This window comes from Cricetulus griseus, chromosome 5 (genome assembly GCF_003668045.3).
Source record: "Cricetulus griseus strain 17A/GY chromosome 5, alternate assembly CriGri-PICRH-1.0, whole genome shotgun sequence".
NCBI lineage: Eukaryota > Metazoa > Chordata > Mammalia > Rodentia > Cricetidae > Cricetulus > Cricetulus griseus.
This window is the reverse complement of record NC_048598.1, coordinates 169400058-169425505: the sequence shown is the minus strand read 5'-3', so window position 1 is coordinate 169425505 and position 25448 is coordinate 169400058. Positions and strand designations below refer to the sequence as shown.

At 39.2% G+C, this 25448-nt stretch overlaps 1 protein-coding gene and 1 pseudogene across 1 annotated transcript in view; one reads left to right on the top strand and one right to left on the bottom strand.

Annotated features, from left to right (window-relative positions):
* Window positions 1–25448, bottom strand: part of Cog5 (component of oligomeric golgi complex 5) — a 321229-nt gene that overhangs the window by 90104 nt on the left and 205677 nt on the right. The window contains exon 11 of the mRNA XM_027416994.2: window positions 17225–17306. Within this exon, the coding sequence (XP_027272795.2) occupies window positions 17225–17306 (82 nt within the window). The remainder of the gene's footprint in view (window positions 1–17224; window positions 17307–25448) is intronic.
* Window positions 23758–25121, top strand: LOC103161876 (annotated as a pseudogene).

Genomic DNA, 25448 nt, shown 5'->3' with positions numbered 1-25448 from the left:
CTGCTGAGCCACCTCTCTGGGCCTACTATTTCTTTCTTGAACACTGTCTACCTAATTTTCTTAAAAGTTTTGATACCAAAACCAAAGACAGTAAAGGGAAACAAATAAAAAGAGTAATACTTTTTGGGGCTGGAGAAATGGCTCAGCGATTGAGAGCACTGACCGTTCTTTCAGAGGATCCAGATTCAATCCTCAGCACCCACATGGCAGCTCACAACTATCTATAACTCCAATTCCAGGGTTTCTGACACCCTTCCTTACACAGACATACATGCAGGCAAAACACCAATGAACACTATACAATATATATCTATTAAAAAGAGTAACATTTCTCATGAATATAGGTACAAACATTAAAAAGAAAACTTTTCCAAATCTAATCCAGCAACATTTAAAGAGGATGCAGCATGATTGAGGAGAATTATTTCAAGAATTAATCACTAGTTTTAACATTTTAGAATCAGTCAGTATTATTCATCATATTAACAAACTCCTAAGAAAAACTACATTATCTTTTAATAGAAAAAATATTTGAAAGAAAAAATAAAAACCCTAACAATTACTTCTAATAACAATTCTAATGGACGCCCACAGCACAAGAGAAGAGTCTAGAAACCCTGCAGTGGGATCGGCACTGTCAGAGCAGTAGGTGGCATATAAAAGGCAGGTGATCATCTATGAGAGTTAACAGACAAGAGTTCAGTCGCTGTGTGTAAGTTCAATGAGCAAACAATCCATGTCTGTATACTGACAATAACCAAACAAAAATTGAAGTTTTAAAAGAATACATTGACAACAGTATTTAAGAGATGAACTCCTCGCCCTGTACCTAACTATGAAGACAGTGTGGGAACAATGCTGAGGTGAAGAACACCTAAATAGTTCAGCAGATTAGTTGCTACATGTGGATTATGGCCAGGTTAATCTACACATTAAATGTAATCTCATACAAAAATCAGTGCAGACCTTTTGTAGAAATTAAGAAAACGACTAAAAATTCCTATAGAAATGGAATAGCAAAATCAACTTTGAGAAAATGAGTTTGAGGACAAACTCTGTATGGTTTCAAGACTGGCAAAACTATGGTAATCAAAACAACTGGGTATTGGATAAGAAGCAGCACACACAGTAACAGCATCATAGAGAATACAAAAGTTCATGGACAAACACATGGAACTCAATTTTTGACAAAAGTGCAAAGGTAAGTTGGTGAGGGCCTATGTCAAGAAATTTAACAACTGAATATTTATATGCACACCCTTTGCAATTAATACCGTTGTGCCTTATACAGAAACCAATTGACAAAAGATTTAACCTTCCAGGGGAAACTTCCCTCTCCATGGGTTAAGACATGGTATGAAACTCCAGTCATGGTAATGAAAGAAATCACAGAGAATCTAAATCAAAAATGTCTTTTCCTGAATAGGCACTGCTGAGATTATAACAAGGCAAGTCCAGAATGGTAAAATGTATCCCTACATAACTGACAAGAATTTATAACTGGAGCATATAAAGTAGGAAAATTGTTTTATAGGGGACCATCAAATAAGGACTAGAAAACACTAAACATCTTCAATAAATTAAAACCACAATGAAACCAAATATATCAATTGTTCAAATGTCTTTAAAAAGAAACAAAATGAATGTCTATATAAAATGGTGAAGATATAAAAATGAAACTTTCATACACTGTGTGTGTGTGTGTGTGTGTGTGTGTGTGTGTGTGTGTGTGTGTGTGTGTGTCTGTGTGAGTTCTGCCATTTTACATTCCCAGATAGGCAATATCCAAGAGAAAGAACAGTATGTCCATATAAGGACTTGTACATAAATAGTAAAAGCACCTTTACTTTAGGAGGCATCAACAGTGACATGACAAGATTAGAATACACACAAAATAATACATATGAATAATACCTAGTAACAAAAGCACACTAAAGCATGGATAACCCTTAATAAAAGCACACATCAGAAAGAGGACAGACAAGTAAAAATACATAATCTACACTGTACCATTTAATCTGTACAGAATTCTATGACATGGAAACATACATATATGAAAAGATCAGTGTATGTTGGGGGATGGAAATAAAATGAGGTGGAAAAGAATCATAAAAGGTTCAGGCTGGCCTGTAGTCCAGTCTGGCATCAACTTGTAATTGCCTCAGCCTCCAAAGTACTAGGATTATAGGTTTGGCTTAATTTTATTGCTGTGATATTCTCACAAGGTTATGTAAGAGTCAAAACATGGTGGTGGCACATGCCTTTAAACTCAGAACTCAGGAGGCAGAGGCAAGCAGATCTCTTGTGAGTTTGAGGCCAGCCTGGTCTACAGAGTGAGTTCCAGGACAGCCAGGGCCACACAGAGCAGAGACCTGCTCTCAAAATCCAAACTTACCAACTTGTATGCTTTTAATATTTATAGTTTGCTGTCTACCAATTTTATTCAAGTAAAAATGTTTCCAAAGGAAATTAGCTGAGAAAGAAATTCTTTGGTTTCCCTCCTCAGCTCCCCTGATGAATAAGCAATCCATCACGGCATGATGAATACCTACCACATTTTCTTACAGGGTCTGGCTGATTGTGCACTTGTAAACAGTAACCTTGAGAGAGGTGTCGCCCTTCTGCTGAGAGAAGCAGGGTTTTGCACAGCTCACTACAGTGACGGTAGGTTTCACCATGTCAGTGGTTCTTTACCTGTGACATAGTCTAAGTCCCTGTCTCCACACCACAATCTCTGGAGGTACTAGGCACCAACAAGCAGCAACAAGGCTGTGCTGCATTCTATCTTTGAACAAGTCATAAAAGTGTGGCAGATCAGACTTTGCAAGATTTAGAAGATTTTTCAAGGCTTTCACAACTCTTGAGCTTCCTCAATCTAATAATACTCTTCTGGTTAAGTCCTAACAATGCTTCATGCTATCTTGGCTCTTACTGGGCCTTCTAACCCTAACCCCATTCAGTTAAAGAAATGCCTGTTTTCTTCAAACCACAGTTAAGATTGTCTACCACAACAACAAACCATTAGAGATTAAGCAATTTTGAGTATATAACTTCAATTTTATAGTTTAATGAACAGCAAATTTACTTTTTTTTCATTTCTATATCTTTATAGAACAAACCTCTGCTGTGGCTTTCACACGACTAAACTCTGCCTAGATCATCTCAGTACATGTGATTACACCAAGAATATTTAAAACTTACAATAAGTAGTCTGTGCCTAAATCTTTATTCTCTTTAAAGTGTTTATATGTTCACATAACTTGATTTTAACACACTATTTGATAAATATAGAATAATATAGGTAATATCATAAATACTAATAAATGATAAGTTAATAAATAATAACAAATACAGAGGTGGTTTTTTATGTTAACATGACACAAGGTAGGGTCATCTGGGAAGAAGAAATATTAAGAAAATGCTTCCACAGGATTGGCCGTAGGGCATTTTCATGATGGAAGATTGATGTGGGAGTGCCCAACCCATTGTGAGTAGTGCTACCCTTGGGCAAAAGAGAAAGCAGGCCAAACAAAAGCAAGTCAGTAAGCAGTACTCCATGGCCTTGCTTTAGTTCCTGACCCCATCTCCCTGCGCCCTGACACCTCTCAGTGGTGGACTGTTACCTAGAAGTATAAGATGAAATAAAACCATTCCTTCCTAAGCAGTCTTTGGTCATGGTGTTTTATCACAGGAATGGAAACCCTACTAAAACACTGTTGCTTATCTAAGTATTAGAACTCACTTACAAACAGAAAACCAGGCTATAAATTCCCAGTTCTGTAGGAATTTGTTATTTACATACCTGGTCACTAAAATTACAAAACAAGCACTAACGTAGAGCTAGAACTCATAAATCAGCTTAGATACTATTGAAATATAGTTTAATCATTTTAAAGACACTGTTATATACACTGTGGGGTAGAAGGAGCAGACAACAGTCATTTTGGTTGAAAAAAAATGGGGGGAACCCAAAAACCTCTGATTAAAAGCCTGCCCCTGCTAGGGAGTTAGCTCAAGGGTGAGGACTTGGGTTTGAAGACCAGAGCCCAGGTAACTGAACTCAAGTACTCATAAGAACTTTAACAACTCTCTCCTTCTTTACAGCTTTAGTTTAGTTAGAAGCTGATTTTTCACTCCAAATATTTAAAGATTTTTTTTCCAGTTACAGAATTATCTCACATATTTCCTTCTTTGAATCTGAAATCAACCATTTCTTCAAAGAACCCTGGTTTCTCATAACAAACTCATTTTTTAAAAGATTTTATTTATTTATTATGTATACAACTATCTGCATGCATGCTTGTACACCAGAAGAGGGCACCAGATCTCATTACAGATGGTTGTGAGCCACAATGTGGTTGCTGGGAATTGAACTCAGGACCGCTGGAAAAGCAGTCAGTGCTCTTAACCTCTGCGCCATCTCTCCAGCCCAACAAACTCATTTTTAAATACAACAATTTTAAGTTTTAGAAGGGCTAAATAACATTTACCAAAAATGTCTTTTATCTTTAGATGTGTTTTCAGGGGCTAGAGGAGCTAAATATAAATTAATCCAGCAATCTTCATTAAAGAAAAAAATGAATCAGTTTGCTTTGACCTCATTCATCTCTCATCTCTTATTTTTTTCCTGTCCATGGAGTTAGAGAGATGGCTCTGCAGTTAAGATACTTGCTGTTGTCTTTATTCTGCCATTCCCAAATACCTGTCCATATTCTGGTTTCTGTGGTTACTTCAGGTTTTATACTCAAATCTAAAGATTCAAAGCTAGGATTCACAAATAAAAGAAAACATGTGATGACTGTCTTCCTTGGTCTGAGTTACTTCACTCTTCCCTGAGAAGCAGCTCTTACATTATTAAAAGTGTAAGCTACAAAGGGAGAAAAAGAGTCAACAGTCCACCCACTCAGCCTAAAACCTATAAACCACCATGACTGGCCCAGCAAGATATCTCCTAATGGGGGATGTTCTTCTGTATATATGTTTCTCTTATTGGTTGATGAATAAAATACTCTTTGGCCAATAGCCAGTAGAGGGAGGAAGATAGGCGGGCTAGGAAACAGAGAAAGCTGGGAGAGAAGCACCTCGAAGAGACACCATGTAGTGGCAAAAGGAGTAAAGGTCCATGCATTCTCCAGTAAGCCAAGACCAAATGGAAATACATAGATTTATAGAAATGGGCTAATAATTATGAGAGAGCTAGCCAGTAATAAGCCCTGGCTATCAGTTAGTAGTTTTATAATTAATATACGTCTTTGTGTGTTTGTTTGGTGCTAAAGCAGCTGTGGGACCAGGCCAGGCAAGAAAAACTCCAGCAACAATCTCCAATGGTACATAGTAGCTCTTTTATCTTGTGGATAATCAACAGCTGTAGAATTGGATTAAAGGCCCCTTCAATGGCAGGAAATTCATACCTAGTACTGTAAACTTAGCCAACTACCCATAAACCTAGAGGAGAAGCAACTATTGCCATTTTCCTTAAACCAATATAATTTCTGACTGTATTCTAAATACATATCTTTATACCTACAGGTAAGTGTAGCTCTCACTGTCATCAAAGCAGCTTCTTTTCAGAAGCAATGGAAACTATTTCAGAGATTCACAACTGGTCAACATGCAAAAGATAAATGACCATGAGGTACAAAGTACCAGCTGCTACATCTACAGTCATACACCTAAGGCTCAGGAAAAACTGTGGAACAGGGAACAGGAGTTTCAGAGGCAGAGGACCTGGATGACTGCAGCTGGATAGTATCTTCTAGACATGGCAAGGACATCTCAATAATGAGTTGTCTAAAAAGACCTGCATCGACATGCTGACATAGATGAAGTAAATTTTACAAGAGTCTTCCTTAAGATGAAAACCACAGGCAGCCAATGGATGCTGAGAGGAGAGTTTGTTTTCTCAAGAAAGAAACTCACCAATACATTATCCAATCCCTAGTGAATAACACTGAACTCAGTAGGTTGTGTGTGTGCATAACACATATACTTATAACTAATAAAGAAGAGCTCAAGAATTTGAGAGGGGATGGGAAACACACAGAAGGAACTGGATAGAGTAGAGGGAAGAGTGAAAATGTAAATACAACACTTATATATGAAATTCCAAAACATTAAAAATTTAAATTAAAAGAAAAAGCTTTTCAAAAGAGCACTGGCTGTTCTTACAGAGAACCGGCATTCAGTTCCCAGTTCACAAATGTCTGTAACTCTAGATCCAGGAGAACTGACACCCTCTTCTGACCTCCCAGAGTTCCTTCTGACACTTGGTGCACGCAAAATCACACAAGCAGGTGAACATGCTCGCACGCGCGCGCGCGCACACACACACACACACACACACACACACACACACACACACACACACACACACGAATTTTTTGGAAGAAAAATTCCAATTCTCTACAATATTATTAGAACTGGTCATTGAAGTTTAACCCACAGCACACACAACAGTCTAACTTAACAACAGTAACAATATCACAACCTACTTATTGAAGACTTCACAGGATTTAAGAGCAGTTCTTCCTGTCATCAAAGCGTATTTCACAAGGCTAAACAGAGAGAAAATATACTTATAAGTGAAGTAGTTTAATGGGGAAGTAGAAAGGAATATAAAAGAATCCCTCTAAATGTTACACCTAACACAATGAGTTATTTCAATGTTGTCTGGTTTCTAGATGTTTTTCTTGAATCTTGCATTATAACTAGAGAGGGGGGAAATTCCTAGAACCACTGAAGAGTTGATTCAGATCTACCTCAGTATTTTGGGGCTAAGGAGACAAAAACCATCAGTCTTCCTAATTGAAATTCAAGGAGATGATTGTCTAAGTAACAGGAAAAAGTTAAAGCTAGACTGAAACATACTAAAACTGCATTGCCGCATGCCAACCTCATTAGCCAGTACAAACTCAGATGGCAGCAGAGAGGAAAAAGGATGTATACAAATAAATCTTGACAATTCCACAGTCCTGTCAGCCTACACATACACAAATACATCAGAATATACAAGTGAATCTTATGAAACATTAAGTCTGACAATTCTCAGAGAACTAATACATACCCCATAAAAAAGAATAAAGATAATGGATGTGCATATGGAAAAGCTATAAAAATAACATCTATAAAATATATTAAATCAAGGGCTGGAGAGATGGCTCAGAGGTTAAGAGCACTGGCTGCTCTTCCAGACGTCCTGAGTTCAATTCCCAGCAACCACATGGTGGCTCACAATCATCTGTAATGAGATCTGAAGCCCTCTTCCAGCCTGCAGGCATACATGTAGGCAGAACAATGTATACATAATAAACAAATCATATTGTGATTGAATCAAAATGTGATTGAATGGAAACAGTAATATTAAAAATGCCATGGGTTGACAGAAGTATGGAAAAATAAAATTCATATCCAATTGGAATTTAAATTGACACACTACAATGAACACTGGGAGAAAAAGAAACCAAAGAGCCAGTCTTCTGCATGGGGGAACATACAAAAGCAGCTAACTCCTGCTATGTTTTGGAGCCCAAATGCTAATGGAGTTTGTTGCACAGAGGCAACAACAGAAAAAAAAAATCCCAAACTCACTTAGAGGCTTAGCGAAAAAAGATAGCAGAATCTAGCCAGTGAGGTGGTGACTCCAGTGGAGCCCCACATACAGCTCCAGCCTGTGCTAGTGGCTGCAAAGCCACAGGCAAGAGGCTTTTTTGTGAAATTGTGACCCAAAAGTTGGGCGCCAGATACAGCACAAGTTCTAATTGCTCTTAATAATAAAAACCCAGAGTCAGATATGAGGGGGTGAAAGCTGAAGGATCAGAGAATCAGAGCAGCCAGCCAATAGAGTTCTTACCTCTACGAAATTTCCTGACCGAAAAGAGAGTGAGCTCCTGTCTCCTCCCGACTTATATTCCTCTTTCCATCCAGCCATATCACTTCCTGTCTGTCTATACAGACCTCCAGACCTCTATGGTTAACTAATGGCTAGCTCTGTCCTCTGATCTTCAGGCAGGCTTTATTTGTTAGAGTACAAACAAGGTATCATCACAAGGACATGTCACTCTGAGAGTTATTATTTTCCCTACCAATTCTGTACTTCTGAATTTATACCCAATAAACTGTACAGAACTGTCATATTAATTAGTATTATCTGAACTAGCTCAATAAGAAACAACCCAAATGTCTTATGGTAAATACCATATAGTACATTCACAAGTGGGATGTTTTATAAAATTGGAAATGACTTACAAGTGCATGTAATATGGAGGACTAAAAATATGCTGAGGAAGATAAGCCAAACAGCGGGCACAACAGTACAAAGGCAATGATTTTATCTGAATAAAATAAAGTAGCAATATTTCTTAAAAAGACATTACATTAGAAATCAGAAACTGTTACATAGGTCAGGCAAAATTTAGAAAGGAGGAAGAAGGGGGCAGCTGGGACACAAGCAATACTCTTCCTTGATCTTCGTTACAAAGAAGTCTTGAGACTTGAAAAATTCTTCTAGGTATAAAATATCATATAAAATTAGAATGAGTTTCTCTGTGTATCCCTGACTGTCCTAGAACTCACTCTGTAGACCAGGTTGGCCTCAAACTCACAGACACCAGCCTGCCTCTGCCTCCTGAGTGCTAGGATTAAAGGTGTGCATCAGTACCGCCTGGCCAAATTATACATTTTTTAAATATAAAGTTTTAAAGAATATAAGAAGTCAGTGAAACATTGTAATAAAGAATTACATGACTAAAAGTATCCTATCAAATCTATTAAGTATCCTACAAAATCTATTAAAAGTACTCTACCAGATCTAATAAAAGTATCCTACCAGATCTAATAAAAGTATCCTATCAGATCTATTAAAATATCCTATCAGATCTAAGCACTTACTTGACTTTCTCTCTTCTGGTCACATAAAGTTATCTTAAGCCCTCACAGCAATTGGGCCTCATTTTGAAAAGACTACAAATTTCCTCCTTCATGTTTACATAGGATGCTCAGGATGCTGCTTTGGTCGTCATTGTTATGATTCTGAGATAGGGTCTTGCTTGCTATTGTTGTGCTTTTCAGATTGGCGTGGAACTCCCTAAGTTGTCCAAGTTGGCCTATAACTCCTAATATTCCTCCTGAATGACAGATCACAGGTATATACCATCATGTCTGGTAAATGGTGATTTATTTGTTCATTAGGACTATGCAGAGAAGCCAAGCACAGGAGCATATACTACAACACCCAGCACTCCAGAAACTGATGAAAGGAGATCACTGGCTCAGCCAGGATGCATAATGGGTTTCAGACCAGTTTGAGATAGTGGGATCCTATCTCAGAAACAAATGAACAAACAAACACCAAAGTGTCTTAGAGTTTCTATAACTATGAAGAGAGACTGTGATCACAACAACTATTTTTTTGTTTGTTTGTTTGTTTGTTTGGTTGGTTGGTTGGTTTGGTTTGGTTTTTTGAGACAAGGTTTCTCTGTGTAGCCTTGGCTGTCCTGGAACTCACACTGTAGAACAGGTTGGCCTTGAACTCACAGAGATCTGCCTGCTTCTGCCTCTGAATGCTGGGACTAAAGGCATGTACCACCACCTCCAGGTCACAGCAACTCTAATGAAGGAAAACATTTAATTTGCGCTGGCTTATAGTTTCAGACATTGACTCCTTTATCAACGTGGTAGGAAGCATGGATGACGGCATGCCAGGCAGACATGGTACTGGAAAAAGAGCTGAGAGTTCTACATCTGGATTGGCAGGCAGCAAGAAGAGACTGTGAGCCACTAGGCCTGGTTTGAGCTTCTGAGATGTCAAAGCCCATTCCCCCTAGTGACTTACTTCCTCCAACAAGGCCACACCTTCTCTAATAGTGCCAATCCCTATTTTTATTCAGACTTGGTTTGACCCTATCACCCTTCCCCCCCTCACACACACACACATACATACCAACAAAACACAACATTTTTTTTTTTTAAATCCTATGGTAAAATGGTTTACTTGTAAGAATGAAAACTCTAAAAGGCACTTTAAAGAAAGATGAGGTTACTCTTGCAGTGTGTGTATGGTGTGTGTATGGTGTGTGTATGTCACCTTAACTTTTAAGAACTATATTGTTTACATAAGGTCATGTATGTATGTATATAGGACATCAAAGTAGAAGTGAAATGAAATTGTCTAAGGGAATCATGGGAGACTAATCAGAGGCAGCTGGGGGAGGAGGAAGAAGGTAGGAGGGTATGGGTAATGTCATCAAAATACATTATTGTAGCATGAAAAATAAAAACCCAGAGACTGATATTGGGGTTCAAGTCAAAGATCAGAAAAGCAAAGCAGACAACCACTAGAGAGTTCTTACTTTTATCAAGGCTGGGTGAACCTATCGTCAGTGTGACTGCAGTTTGAATACACTGAGACCCCGAGCTCCTGTCTTATATTCCTTTCTAGTGCTGGGATTAAAGGCACGCACCACCACTACAGCTGGTCTCTACAGCTGTGGCTAGCTTTGCATACTGATCTCTAGGCAAGTTTTATTAGATCATAAAGAAAATATCCCACACATTACATACTTATATAAATATCCACATGTAACATAAGACCACATAAAATGAACAAATACCAAAACCTAAACAAAAGAAAATGTGAAAATGCATCATTTAGCTTCATTACCATTCTAATGTTTGTGCTGTTGTTAAGATAAGGTGTGATGTGGCCAGGCTGTCCATAAATTCCTCATCTCTTAATTACTCTTCCCAATTGCTCTAATCTTAAAAAATAAATAAATACTCATTACTATATACTTTATTTATTCTAATTCTTGTAAGATTTTATTTTTTAAAAAAATACAGGGTCTCATTATGTGGCCTGGACTGGATTGGAACTCACTGTGCAAACCAGGTTGGACTCACAGACACCCATCTGCATCTGCATCTGCCTCTGCCTCCTGAGTGCATCATTATGCCTGGCCATAATGATGATTAAGACTCAAATCTTGGAAGAACAGTGGTTATCAATAATGATAACCACTGAGCCAGCTCTCTAACCACCATGCAACCCCCATTTGTAAACACTAAGTTTTCATGCAAGGACACAACATCTTTGCCCATTCCCTCCCTCCTGTTTCTGTTTGCCCACTAGTATTTACTGAATCCTTGCTGTGAGGATGCCACCTCCATGAAGAGCAACACACCTTGTCTTATAAGGCCACATTCAGGTGGTGGTGAGAGTCAATCAGGGCAGGTAAATTATTAATATGTACTATGGAGGGTAATGAAGCATATTTATTTATGATGAGATATTCTGAGAGAAGTCTCAAATGAAATTCTGTTTTCATTTCAAATAGTTCACAATGATAGCGTTCCCTTTGTTTCTGCTGAAACTTGAAAATATGGATCATAACTCAACAAGTTGCTGGATCAATATTATTACCTGGAAACTACAAGAGAAAAGAATAGACAAAAGGATTAGAAACCATATTTTGGAAATATTCATAACCCACAGATAATTAATAGGACTTGATATACAATTAATTTTATCTTTATGGTTATAGGTTTAGCCTTTCACTTTTTGAATAAAGTATATTTAAATTTATTATCTGTCAAACACATGAATTATAATTTCTAGTAGAGTATTTTTGTTAAGCATGAACATGCATAATCAGAAAGAACATGCTCCTAACTAGGAAAATTTCACCTTAGATATATTCTGCCAAAATATTACTTAGACAATCTGTTACATTATCTGTAATCTTCAACTGTGCAGATGGTTACATTCCTTAACACTGCCTGACTGGAATTTGAAGTAGCACTACAACACACTACAGGGACTGTGATGCTACAAAAATGGAAGACACTTCACAAACAACTTTCTTTGGAATTCTCCCAGAGGAAGTTATTAAAGTAATAATGGTATCAGAAGATATGGACTATTAACAAGAATCTCTGTCTAAAATAATTATATTTCTCTCAGTACCTTCTTTGACTCACAAACAGATGGCCCCAAGAGGTAAGTACTGAAAAACATATACTGAATTTGCCAATTAAGAAGTAGGTCACTGGTTACCTTAATGAGAACAATTTCAATAGAATGGTGGAAAATAGTCAGACCTATTAGTTTCACTTAGTTGAGAAATCAACAGAATGAAAATGAAGACAAATAAAATCACTCTCATGAGAAATACAGATAAAAGCATAAAAAGAGAATAAACAGTAACTAAAGAGCACTCTTATTTTAGTTTTGACTAGATTAGGAAATAAGTTTACATCCAATGAGAAGAAATCAGGAGAAGGCAATCTAACCAAACAACTGGGAGTAAGAACAACATAGCAGTACCAACCAGGGCACTTCTAGTCAGCCCTGCTGCCTAGAGCACCAGTTTCTTACTATGGGGAAGGTATGTTGAGGTAAGTTTACCTTACAGAATTGTTATACAATTCTATTAGAAAAATGTGCTGAGCCAATCAATAATAAACAATACTCTAAAATTTATAAGACATTTTTCAAAGAACGAAAATATTGTATTTAAAAAATTTAAGATTTTTCTGTATGCTAAAGGTTCTGGAGAGTAGACATTATGAAACTGAAAAAAATATTAAAAGATAAATTATGACCAGGATAAATTATGGCTCATTGAGTAAAAGTACTGATGACCCAAGTTTCACCCCAGGAACCCACATTGAAGATGGGAGAAAATCAACTTCCCCGAGTTGTTCTTGGAGCTCCAGATGTGTGCTGTGGAGTGCTTATATCAGAACATTTATGCATACAAAAGAAAATACAAAGTTTTTAAAAATCAAAGAGACTTACCAAAGGAAACAGATCATGTCTATAACAACCCTGAATTGTAAAAAGTGAAGATAGACTACAGCAGTCAAGATCAAAATTCAGACAGGGTTCATTTTCTCTTCCTGCCATGATGATGGCTACCACCTTGCCAATCTCTCTCTCTCTCTCTCTCTCTCTCTCTCTCTCTCTCTCTCTCTCTCTCTCTCTCTCTCTAAGAATCCTATCCTATCCTATCCTGGAACTCACCCTGTAGATCAAGCTGACCTTGAACTCACCAAGATCCACCTTGCCTCTGCCTCCTGAGTACTGGGACTGAAGGTGTGCCAGTACTACCTATTTCTACCTATTTCTCTCCTTTTTTTCATATTTACATATCCATCCCCCCCATTCCCTTGCCCTCCCATCCTCCCATGTTCCACACCCACCCCACCCCACTCCTCCCCAGGAATAGTGAGGCCCTCCACCAAGGACCTTCAAAGTCTGTCATATTGTTTGGGGGAGGGCCTAGGCCCTCATTGCTGTATCTGGGCTGCAATAGTATCCCTCCACACGGAGTGGGCTCCCAAAGTCCATTGTGCTCTAGGGATAAAGACTGGCTCCGCTGTTAGAAGACCCATAGACTGTCTTGGACTCCTAGCTGGTATCCATATTCAGAGGGTATAGTTTGGTCCAATGCTGTTTCCCCAGCTTTATGACTAGGGTCTCCATTCTGCCAGTAGGTCAGGTCCACTGTTTCTGCAGGTCTCTCCATCCCCGTCTTGGCTCCTTTGCTCAACCCTCCTCCCTCTCCACAACTGAATTCCAGTAGTAGGGTTCAGTGCTTAGCTTCTCTCTCCTTTTTAATTAATTAATTTTACATCTCAGCCACAATTTCCTCTCCTCACAGCCCCCCCCCTCTATTCCTACACCCCCCAAGTCCACTCTCCTCCTATTTCTATTCAGGAAAGGCCAGGTTTCCCATGAATACCAACAAAACATGGCATATCAAGTTGAAGTAAGACTAAGCATCTCTGTGTGTATTAAGACTGGGCAAGGTGAGTCATATGAGAAGTAGGGTTCCAGAAGCCAGTAAAAGAGTCAGAGATAGCCTCTGCTCCCACGGTTAGAAGTTTCACAAGAGGACCAAGCTACACAACTGCCACATATATGCAGAGGGCCTAGGTCAGTCCAATACAGGCTACCTGGTCCAGTCTCTGTGAGTTTTCTTGTGCTCTTCTTGACTCCTCTGGATCCTCTGGTTCCTGCAATCCTTTCTCCCCCTCTTCTGCAGGATTCCCCAAACCCACCTGTTTGGATGTGGGTCTGCATCTGTTTACATCAGTTGCTGGATGAAACCTCTCTGATGAAAACTGGGCTAGACACCAATCCCAGCACATCCTATAGGCAAGATGGACTGTAGGTTGAAGTTCCTGTGGCTGGGTTCATTTCTCACTCCCTCCTACATGCCTCTTTTTATGAGGATATAAATCCCAGGAGATCAGAGTCCCACACTATGACTTCATTTAACTTAGTTTCTTCTATAACATCCCAGTGGAATAGCTTTCCTCCACAATGGAGCATTTGTGAGGACTTTACCTCATTAACTTCCATTGTGTGTGGGGTGGGAGAAAAGGAAAGAAGACTAGAAAGTTCTGAGCCCCCTTTCCTCATACAGAGTCTAATCATCTTTGTAACAATAAAATTGACTGGCACAAGATTTCTTGATAGTGCCGCTGCCAAGTGTTCTCAAGAGAACTGCTGGGTTGTGTAGCTGTGAGTCATTCATGCTTGCATCAGTAGCCTTAATCATCTACAGTGAAAAGTCATTTCTTCACATTTCCCTAGAAAAAGTCACATAATAAGCTCTTTGTCCCAAGAGTCATATTGGGGATCTGGATTTCAATGTGTTAATTGTGGGTGGGTGGACATGGACATGGACACAACACACACACACACACACACACACACACACACACACACACACACACACTTTAGACCATAACACAGATATTTTCAACAATTCTTTGTTACTTTATCTCTCAGCTTTAAGACTTCAATTGCATATATGTTAGACTTCTAAGTCCTATGAGTGACAAGAAAAAAAGCATTCTTTGTTTTACTTCCTTGGGTCTTTATCTGGCCTTGTTGTATTGGTGTGGTCTTGTTTGAGGAAGTGCATCACTGGAGGGGTGAGCTTTGAGATACTTACTCAAGCTTCACTTAGTGTGATAGCCAATCAACTTTGTGCTGCCTTCTGCTCAAGATGTAGGCAGCACCACATTTGCTGCATGTTGCCATGCTTACGATCACGATGATAATCGACTGAACTTCCCACACTGTAAGCCACCACCTCAATTAAACTCTTTCTTTGTAAGAGTTGCCATGTCACAGAAAAACAAACAAACAAACAAACAAACAAACAAACCCTAAGTGAAAACCTAATGAAGACACAGATGAATATCAATAACAGAGGTTTTTTTGTTTTTTTGTTTTTGTTTTTGTTTTTGTTTTTTGCGGGGGTGGGGGGTGGGGGGGGGGGGGACATTGAGACTGGATTTTTCTGTAGCTTTGGAACTACGGAGAACTCGAACTTGAAGTCTGTTGACCAGACTGGCTTTGAACCCATAGAGATCTGCCTGTCTCTGCCTCCCAAGTGCTTGGATTAAAGGCGTGAGCCATCGACACTGGGCAACAACAGAGCTATTTAACCTGCATTTTCATGATGCTTTCCAAAACACAATCTCACTTTTTGATGTCTTTTCTGCTTAAAATACCAAGGTCATCGAAACTATCAGGAGAAACTGGGACAACTGTCATCCCCTTTCCCTGTGGTTGGTGGGATAGAGAATCATGGTTTTCTTTCAAAGTAGTAGTTTAACTGTATGAGAGAAATTTGGGAAATAAGGGAAATTTTCTATATTTTAACTGTAATGATGAAAACATGAGTGTAAGCATTCCCTAGCAGTCATAGAATTTTATGTTAAAATTGGAAACTTCTACTCTATACAAATTATAGTTCAACAAAGCTTACCAAAACAAGAAACCAAATGTAGAGAGATGAACAGTACTCTCACAATATAACTGAGGTGATTTACAGCAGCCACACGGTCCGAAATGAAGTGGCTGTTTAAGTCTAGCATAATTCATTAGAGAGTGAGGAAGAAGCAGAAAGCAGTTCAGTAGACTGCAGCTTCTCAGTGACTGAACTGTGTTCACTATAGAGTGGGCCATTTTAGTAAAAGCTATGAATAAAAATTTAGTTACACACAAACAGTCCTGGCTGTCTTGGAACTCACATTTGTACACCAGGCTGAGACCAGAGATCTGACTGCTTCTGCCTTTCCAGGTGTTGGATTACACCTCCTGGATTACACACAAACTCTTAAAGCCCTTTCAAAAACTTACATTTATTTCTGGAATTGGGTAATTAAACACATACTCAACTGATTCACATATTTCATTCCTTCTAGCTAATCTACCATAGTTCAAAGCCATCCTGAGTGCTATACTTTTGTGAATCCTACTTTTTCTTTATTTTGTTCTTACTGCATGTATATATAGTGGTGGGGGTGGGGGCGGCTGTGCACGCCACAACTGGCACATCAAAGGACAACTCTGGAGTCAGTTCCTATTACCTTTTGTTGTTTCCTTCCTTCCTTCCTTCCTTCCTTCCTTCCTTCCTTCCTTCCTTCCTTCCTTCCTCCCTCCCTCCCTCTCTTCCTTCCTTTCTTTTTTAAAGCAACACACTTTATTTACAATAGCATATCAAAAACAGCACTTCATACTAAATCATGTAAGATTGCTCTACCTTAGGTCACCAAACTAGAATGGCAAGTGCCTTTACCTGTTGAGCCATCTGACAGCCTGAGTGAAATCAGATTCTAATGATCAACTTGTAATTTACAATGCAGATATTTTTATTTATATCAAATCTTCATTTTATAGCTTCATTTAAAAATAATTCTAATAAAGAATTAACTAAATCTTTAACATCAACTGCTTCATGTTATCTGCCCAGGAAATACTCAGCTCAATTAAGAATGTTATTCTAAGCTAGGTGGTGGTTCACACTTATAATCCCACTACTCAGAGAGGTAGGGACAGGAAGATCTCTATGAGTTTGAGGCCAGCCAGTCTACAGAGTGAGCTCCAAGACAGCCAGGGATACACAACACAATTTTTTAAAACCTATCTCAAAAAATCAAAAAAGTCTAAGAGAACGACAGGGTTTTTTGTTTGTTTGTTTGGTTGGTTGGTTGATTGGTTGGTTTTTTGAAACAACAGTTTCTCTAATAGTCCTTGCTGTCCTGGAACTCTCTCTGTAGACCAGGCTGGCCCTGAACTCACAGAGACCTGCTTGCCTCTGCTTCCTGAGTGCTGGAATTAAATTATAGAGCAATACAGCAAAGCTTTTGCTATTAACTTTTAAAGGAACTAAACATTGAAATGAATCTGAATAAATGGTAAACTTACAGTTTGTTGCTGCATGAAAGTGAGAAGAAAGTGCCTGGGTAACGGCACTCCAAAACATGTACAGAATTTCCGGCTGTCCATCCTGTGAGCCAAACATACAAAACAAGAGAACACTTGTTTATTATTTGTGTCAAAGGCTGCAGAGCTACTATGAGGTTGCCAGCACCCATAGCAGGTGGTTTTCAACTATAGGTAACTCCTGCTCTAGGCTAAAACACACATGCCATTCACTCACAGACACTTAGTCATACACATAAATAATAACATAACCAAACAGAAAGAGAGAGACGATTCAAGTTTTGTTTTACATTCAAGTAATTAGTTGCTATCCTATCCTGCTCTGCTGTTCATTAGCCCCATGGCCTTGGGCAAGGAGTGAGGACATTCTCAGCCCTCAAGTCCTCATCTATAAGACAGGCTGGCAGCAGAACCATCAAGCAGCATTACTACAAGGGTTACAGAAGCTAACAAAAGTCTTGGTCCAGTACAACATATAATAAACCCTCAATGAATGTTAGCTATTATTGGATTCATCCTTTGATATACACAAGCATTTGTGGGATTGTAACAAGACAAACACACACACTCAGATCAAGGATAGCTAACATTATAAAAGAGAATATTCAAAGTCATTATATAATTTTTTAAAAGAAAACCAAAAATGACAGGATCACTGCTAATTAAAAGCATCAGGGTACTTGCATTCAATTTTGAGGGTGTTTAATAAATAGGCACTGGAAAGGAAAGGAAAGTATTAATACACACAGAATTTGTTAGGAAAGAAAGAGGAGGGCTGGAGAGATGGCACAGCAGTTAAGATCACTGGCTACTCTTCATGGGACCTTGCATTCACATGGCTGGGATTCAAAGCCTTCTGGCATCCATAGACATGGCATGTACATGGGGCACACCATATATGCAGGTAAAATAACCACATATATAAATAAAAATCTCAAAATAGCCGGGCGTTGGTGGCATACGCCTTTAATCCCAGCACTGGGGAGGCAGAGGCAGGCGGACCTCAGTGAGTTCCAGGCCAGCCTGGTCTCCAGAGCGAGTGCCAGGATAGGCTCCAAAGTTACACAGAGAAACCCTGTCTCGAAAAACAAAACAAACAAACCAAAAAAACCCAAAAAATTCAAAATAACTTCAATTAGGAAAATAAAAAATATTTTAATTTTAGAATAAAGTTAAATTTAATAAAAAAAAAAGGTGCATCTGTTGAAAGACCCTCAAATTGAGGAATCTCCAACCTGGATGGTCACCCAAGAACTCAATATCCAGTCCAGTTGATGCAACACGCAAAAGGCTTTAATGCAGTTGTTTAACGAGCTAATCCCATGTTAGGTCAGGTCTTTCATCCATCCACTATGGCGGGTGGCTAGGAAAGATGCTGAGAAGCCACTGCATAGAGATCTTATAAGAAAGCATAAGGGAGTGTCTAGGGGTACGCACAGGCTCAGGATTGGTGTGCCTCCAGGCTTGGAGGGTTTTCCCTGTGTTGATTGGTCAACGGGTTGTTATGGCCCACAAGCCCTCCCAGGGTGGTTGCTATGCTCTGTGTGTCATTGCTGTGCACTTGTCCATAAAGCACACCCAGAGCCATAGAGCACTGCACCACCAGCTAACTTCTGATTGGTTCTCTGCCACGAGGCAGGCATCTGACCTCCTAGTAACCAAGACAAGGTCAGGCAAGTATGTGTTCAGCTGTTATGGCTGCCGAAATGGGGAGCTGGTCCCTTCACTGTATGTCTGTCATATATCAAATTGCTAGTATTTGACTAATTTTGAAGTCTAAAAATACTAATTTCATATGGGTGAAAGTAACTATAGAAAATACGTTCTAATAATGAAATACTATCAGTGTGGTAAAAATTAAATCCTAGTCTGAAAAAGAATCAGTGAAAAATACTAATTTATAATTTCATACTTATGTACACTTGCATTTTTGTTATATTTGCTTCTTGCTAGAATACTAACGGCTTTGAACTTATGCATATGAAAAATTTTATATATGAGAAAGGAAAATCACGTTGACTTCTTATAAAATATAAAATGACAGAAATCTGGAGGGCATAGGAGCTAGTCAAAGATGGCGCCCAGCAGAAGTTAGATGGGCAAGTCCTGAGTTGTTTACAAAAAAATATGATTGGTTGCCTAGATCAAACCACATGATAGGTTGACCTTTAAAACCATTGGCTGGCTGTTTTCCCACTTTGCAAGTTTTTTGCTTTAAAAGATGCTTGTTGTGGGGCAATAAATGAGTTCCTGCTTAACTGGACTCCCTGCTGTGTCCAATTGTCTCCTGGACCCTGGGAGGCAGCACACTTACCCTTCCTGGGACCCAGCTTAGCCTTCCATGGTTGGGCTAAGACTCTCAAAATCTATTCAGATTCCTAAGAGTCATGTATTTACATATTCTCATGTATCTCATATATCATATATTTTCTTTTGTTAAATCAGGGTCTCGCTTCATAGCTAAAGCTAATCTGGAACTCACTGTATAGATCAGGGTGGCATAAGGAGATCCCCCTGCCTCTACCTTCCTAGAGCTAGGATTACAAGAGGAATTACTATGCTCAGCTCCCATGTATCTTAAAGATGTTTGTCTATACTAAAGAAGTATCACTTATTTATTAAGAAAAAAAGAAAAAAATTCCAGGATCTTACCCTTGGTGGACAGAAAATGTTTAACAAAACTGAGTATGTTTTCATAATTAAAGAATTCAAAACCCTAGGAATGGGAGGAAATTACATAAACATAATACAGCCTATATATGAACTCTACAGATGATATTCAGTGGCATAACATGCAATGTCCCCTCACATTGATCACAGCAAGTCCTACTGGAACAATCAGCAAAAAAAAGAAACAGAAGACCTCTACTTATCTATATTGTGTAGAAACTCTAGAGTCCATAAAAATGTCATTAGAATAAATGAATTTATATCATTCTAATGTAAATTATATAATTATTTAATCTGTAGATAAAAAGTCAACACATATCAGCTGTATTTATACACACACAGTAAACAAGCTGAATGGGAAATGAACAAAACAATGTCAAGCATAAAACACTTAAAAAATAAAGTTAGCCAAAAAGGAAGGACTTGAATAATGAAAGACAGAGAACATTGGTGAAAAGCTGAAAAACTGAAAGAGTAAATGTAAAGACATCCTCTGAAGGTAGAATGGAACCCTTAACATTATTTAAATGCTCACAGTACTGACAGTGATTTACAGATTTAAGACAATCCCAATGCCTTTTTCTTTTTCCAGAAGCAGGAACAAAGTCTTTAAAATAACATAGAATCTTACAGGTGCCAAATATCCAAGTTCTTTCTTGATGCCTTAACACTTTCTGACTTCTCTGCAGTCATCAAAACTACTAGTATAGAGACGGATACAAGACCAGCCTCACATAATATGTAGCCCAGAACCAAAGATTTATAGAAATATGATGATATGAGCCACAATAAGGCACCTTGGCTACACAAAGAAAATGCAGTCTTACCAACAAATGTGCTGAGAAATTAGATATAGATGTGCTAAATAATGAAACACAATCTGTACCTTACCCATAATGAATATTAAGACTTTAACAAGACTTAAAATAGCAGAATCCCTAAAGGAAAGCATGAAGCAGCTCCAAGACAACATATATCACAATAATTACTGGACATGGTTCTGGCATCAAACTGAAAAAGTCAGTGCAGAAATTAAATCAACTGAATGGGAAAAATATTTGCCAACCACAGACATAATGAGGGGTTACTCCCTGGAAAACACTACTCTATAACAATACAGCAATACAACAATACTCAATAACAATAGACGACAAAGATGAAGCAGCAGCAACAGCCTCCACTGTCAATTAAAAATATAGAAAAGAATTAAATAGACATTTCTCCAAAGAAAACATCAGGAACCTGCAGGGAAGTGCAAATCAAAGTCACAGAGACACCTTACATGCATTGGTATGGCCACTATCCAAACAAGGTAAGACACAAGCTTTAATGCTGATCAGCTCTACCTCTTTAAGAGACAGACCCCGCCCCCTGACAACAGTCAGGGCATGCACAGGGACATGCCATGAACACATCACCCACCACACAATTACAGCCTGCGTGAGGACTCTGGGCATGCATGGAACCTCAGTGCGCGTGCACAGTCTTCCCTTTAAAAGTTCCAACTTCCCTGCTCTGCTCTCTCTTGTTTCTTCTTCACTCTCTGTTTGCTTCTGCTTCTCTTCACTATTTCTCTATGGTGACCATCCATGGCAGTCAGCCATTAACTCTGTTTCTCTTCTCTCTTAGTCTCTCTACTCTGCCGGGCCTATAATAAACTAGTTAATGTCTCATCCGCCTCTTTTCCTCTTTTTCTTTATATCTAATTTAAACAAAAACATAACAACAAGAAGTCTGTAATTTCAACACCTTCTTGGAGCCAGGATGATCAGGGGTTAAGAGTCATCCTCACACACCTTAGGTGTTCTAGGCCCACATAGGCTACATGTGACAACAAACAGAAACCAAAAGCAAAACAGCAAAGTCACTGTAGAGTGAGGAAAATTTGCTCTACTTTGAGTGGATGGGTGCATCATTGTGCCTTTTTCTGTTCCACATGTGAGCTAGAGGGATAGCAATGGTTTTCTTTCTTTCTTTCTTTCTTTCTTTCTTTCTTTCTTTCTTTCTTTCTTTCTTTCTTTCTTATGAAGTCTGAATCTCTTGGTTTTGACCTGAAGGCAAGATTGAATCCACCACATTGATATGGAAAAGAAGAGTACACAGTATTAGATAGGGACAGATATAAAGCACAAGTGAATATATTTGAAAGAGAGGGAGGTAAGGATGCCAAAGAAAGGCAAGGGAAAGATCCAGGGTACCTTTCATCACAAGAGACACTACTACTCAGCAACTTGAGAGACTTCACAAGAAAATATCATCATGATCTAGACTTTAGTTCAGGAAAAACACTCTGATAGTAATATGGAGGTTTGATTGATAGTATGGGTGGTATTCAGCCTACAGACAAGAATATAATTTAGGAATTAAAAAAAAAAAAAACCTCTAGGTACAAGAGGATTTTTCTGAGGCCACAGTAGTAGAGCAGCATATGCAGTATGTAAGAAGTTGGTGTGAATGGGTAAAAACGTGATGTATTTATGAAGCATTGAGGTAAGATACATTGAGAAGGGACAGAAAGATGGAGCCTGTGCAAAATGGAACAGCTTGTGAGTAGAAAAAGGTGAGGTTAGGGAAACGATGCTTCTAGAACCTGTAGGGCACTCAAGTAAAGATCATCTACACCAACAGATATACTTTTATAAAATATTGATTTATATAAACAAATAAAAGCCTCTGGCTTAAGAGCAAGTTCAAATTGAACTGACCTGCATTATACTCCTATTTGGTGATGGTAGAACTGCTAGTATCCTGAGGTATTCCCCACATACCACATGTGCCATGAGAAAAGAGATACTTAGGGGACATTTATATATGGACTACAGGTTCAGAAGAATAATTAAGATACAAGTAGATTTGCCTATCCTGCATAAAATGTTTCAGCACCAACTATCATTGGTGGACCTGAAGAAAGTCTTATCCACTGTATGCCACACAGTATTGAGTCTGACCAAGGAACTCACTTCATAGCCAGAGAAGTACGACCGTGGTCCTATACTCATTGACTCTACTGATCTTATCATGATCCCCTCCATCCTGAAGCAGCAGGCCTGACTGAATGGCAGATGGCCTTTTGAAGACACAGTAATAGTACTAATTACATGAACTTGAAGGGCTGTGGCAGGGTGTTCCAAAGGATGTTTTGAATCAGCATCCAATATAATGTACAGTCTCTCTCATAGCTGGACTTCCTGTTCATGAAATAAAGAGGGGAAAGATTTCTTGGTTTCTTTCATTCACTATCACCCCTAGTGACAAACTAGGACAACTTTTGCTTCCAGTCCCAATTACCTTAAGTTCTACTGGCCTAAAGTTTGGGTTCTAGACAGGGGAGTACTCCTGCCAGAGGTACAACAAACATTCCAGTGAACTGGAAGCTTGAGACTTGCTACTTTGGTCTTTTGATGCCCTAAAAACCACAGGCAAAGAAAGTATTAACGCTGTTAGAAGGAGTAATTGATCTAGACTGCCAGGGGGAATTTAGATTGCTTTTGCATAGTGGAGGTAGGGAATATTATGTCTGGAGTACAGGAGAACCTTTAGGGTGTCTCTTGGTGTTACCATGTCTTAATTAAAATCAATTTGAAACTACTACAAACCAATCCAAACAGAATGACAAAGGGCACAGATGTTGGTATTATGATAATTATGCTGGCCTACCTCTGTCACCTGGCAGAATGCACTCAGGCAGTATCCTGGTCAGCCCAGGGTTCCATGAGTACTAGTGTGCACACAGGTGCAAAGGATCCCTTTAAAAGAAAGACCTCTGCCCACTTATGCCCTTTTCCATTGGGTGGAAGGGAGGAGCTGGGGAGTAGTAAGAAGATGCAGAAAGAAGTGAGATGGGCATGCCGTATGAGAAAAAGTATCAAGCCACATGGGAAAGTGAAGATAAGAAATATGGACCAGGCGGGGGTGGTGCACGCATTTAATCCCAGAACTCGGGAGGCAGAGGCAGGAGGATCGCTGTGAGTTTGAGACCACCCTGGTCTACAAGAGGTAGTTCCAGGACAGCCTCCAAAGTCACAGAGAAACACTGTCTCAGAAAGAAAAAAAAAAGAAGAAAGAGGAGGAGGAGGAGGAGAAGAGGAAGAGGAGGAGGAAGAGGAGTAGGAGGAGGAGGAGGAGGAGGAGGGAGGAGGAGGAGGAAGAAGAAGAAGAAGAAGAAGAAGAAGAAGAAGAAGAAGAAGAAGAAGAAGAAGAAGAAGAAGAAGAAGAAGAAGAAGAAATAATATGGGTTAATTTTAAAATATAAGAGTTAGCTAGTAACAAGACTGAGCTATTAGCCGATCATTTGTAATTAATATAAGCTTTGGTGTGTGTGTTTGAGAGCTTCTGTCAACAAGAACAAACAGAGGACCCTGGGGGGAAAGGTGCAATTTCCTTCTACCTTCTAGACAAAGGTATTAAGTGAGGATGATAAGGGACACCATTTTTCCAAGTTTGACAAAATGTTTCTAAGTGAAGTAAGCTGACTGAGAAAAGGTCGGAGATGCAGTGAGCTTGCCTACAATCAAAAGAAATAAGGATGAAATGACTTAAGGAAAAGTCTGTGCCAGAGATCTCTGTGGAGAGATTGTGTCGGGAATGAGGAGGGCGGCAGACCTGATCAAAGATGCCAAATGGATATGAAATCTAAATTAGTTCTTAATCATCCTTTGAATTCAAAGCAGAGAAATCCTGGTTTTGCAAATATAAGACAAAGAAAAAAGTTCTCTTTGCTAAAAAAATAACCTTCAGGGGTTAAGTCTCATCTTGTCTGACAAAAAACAGCTAAAACTAATAAATAAACAGGGCGCTGCCATGTGGAGGTGCAGCAGCTCTGAGCGCAGGCAGCTGTGGACACTGTGGTAAAAAGTGTGGAAAGAACATCAGAAGATTCAGAGCCTCATATCTGGGTGCAGTGCCAACTTCTGTGGCGACACCCAAGTATCTATGCAGCAGGAGCACTAGTGCACATGCAATGCCATGCCCCTCTGGCTCAAGCCCAGGCTGTGGTGACCAGTGAGTTGGTAAGACTTGGGACTGCCTGGCCTGGTGCATCATGCACTGGCAATGACAAGCCAAAGACTCAATGGACTCAGGAAGTAAAGAGCTGCAGGTGAGGCAACATCTGGACAGCTGTGTGACCAAGAGTGTGAATGACCACATGTACCTCATCCCAACAATGTCCAAGAAGATGAAGGAGTCTCTGTCATCCATTGGGAAATAAAACTTTTTGCCAGTGACCATGGGGCTGATGGCAGGCTATTTTAAAGGAAGAATGGAAGTTTAGTCTGTTAAGCAATGTTTATGAATGAGGAAAACTTGGGAATGCAAGTTCCAGGCAAATGCCGCTCACCTCTGGACACCAGTTCCTTTGTGTCTGGATCTTGGAAGGTGAAGTGGAAAGAAGCTGGGGCTAAGATGTGGGTCACAGATAGCACAGGGGAAAAGTCTAGATCCTAGAATTTTTCGTGCTTGTTCTAGCAGTAGAGGTTGCCCTTGTTTCAAGGGCTCAAAGTCTCATTGCATAGACATCCAAGCCTGCTGGGTATTT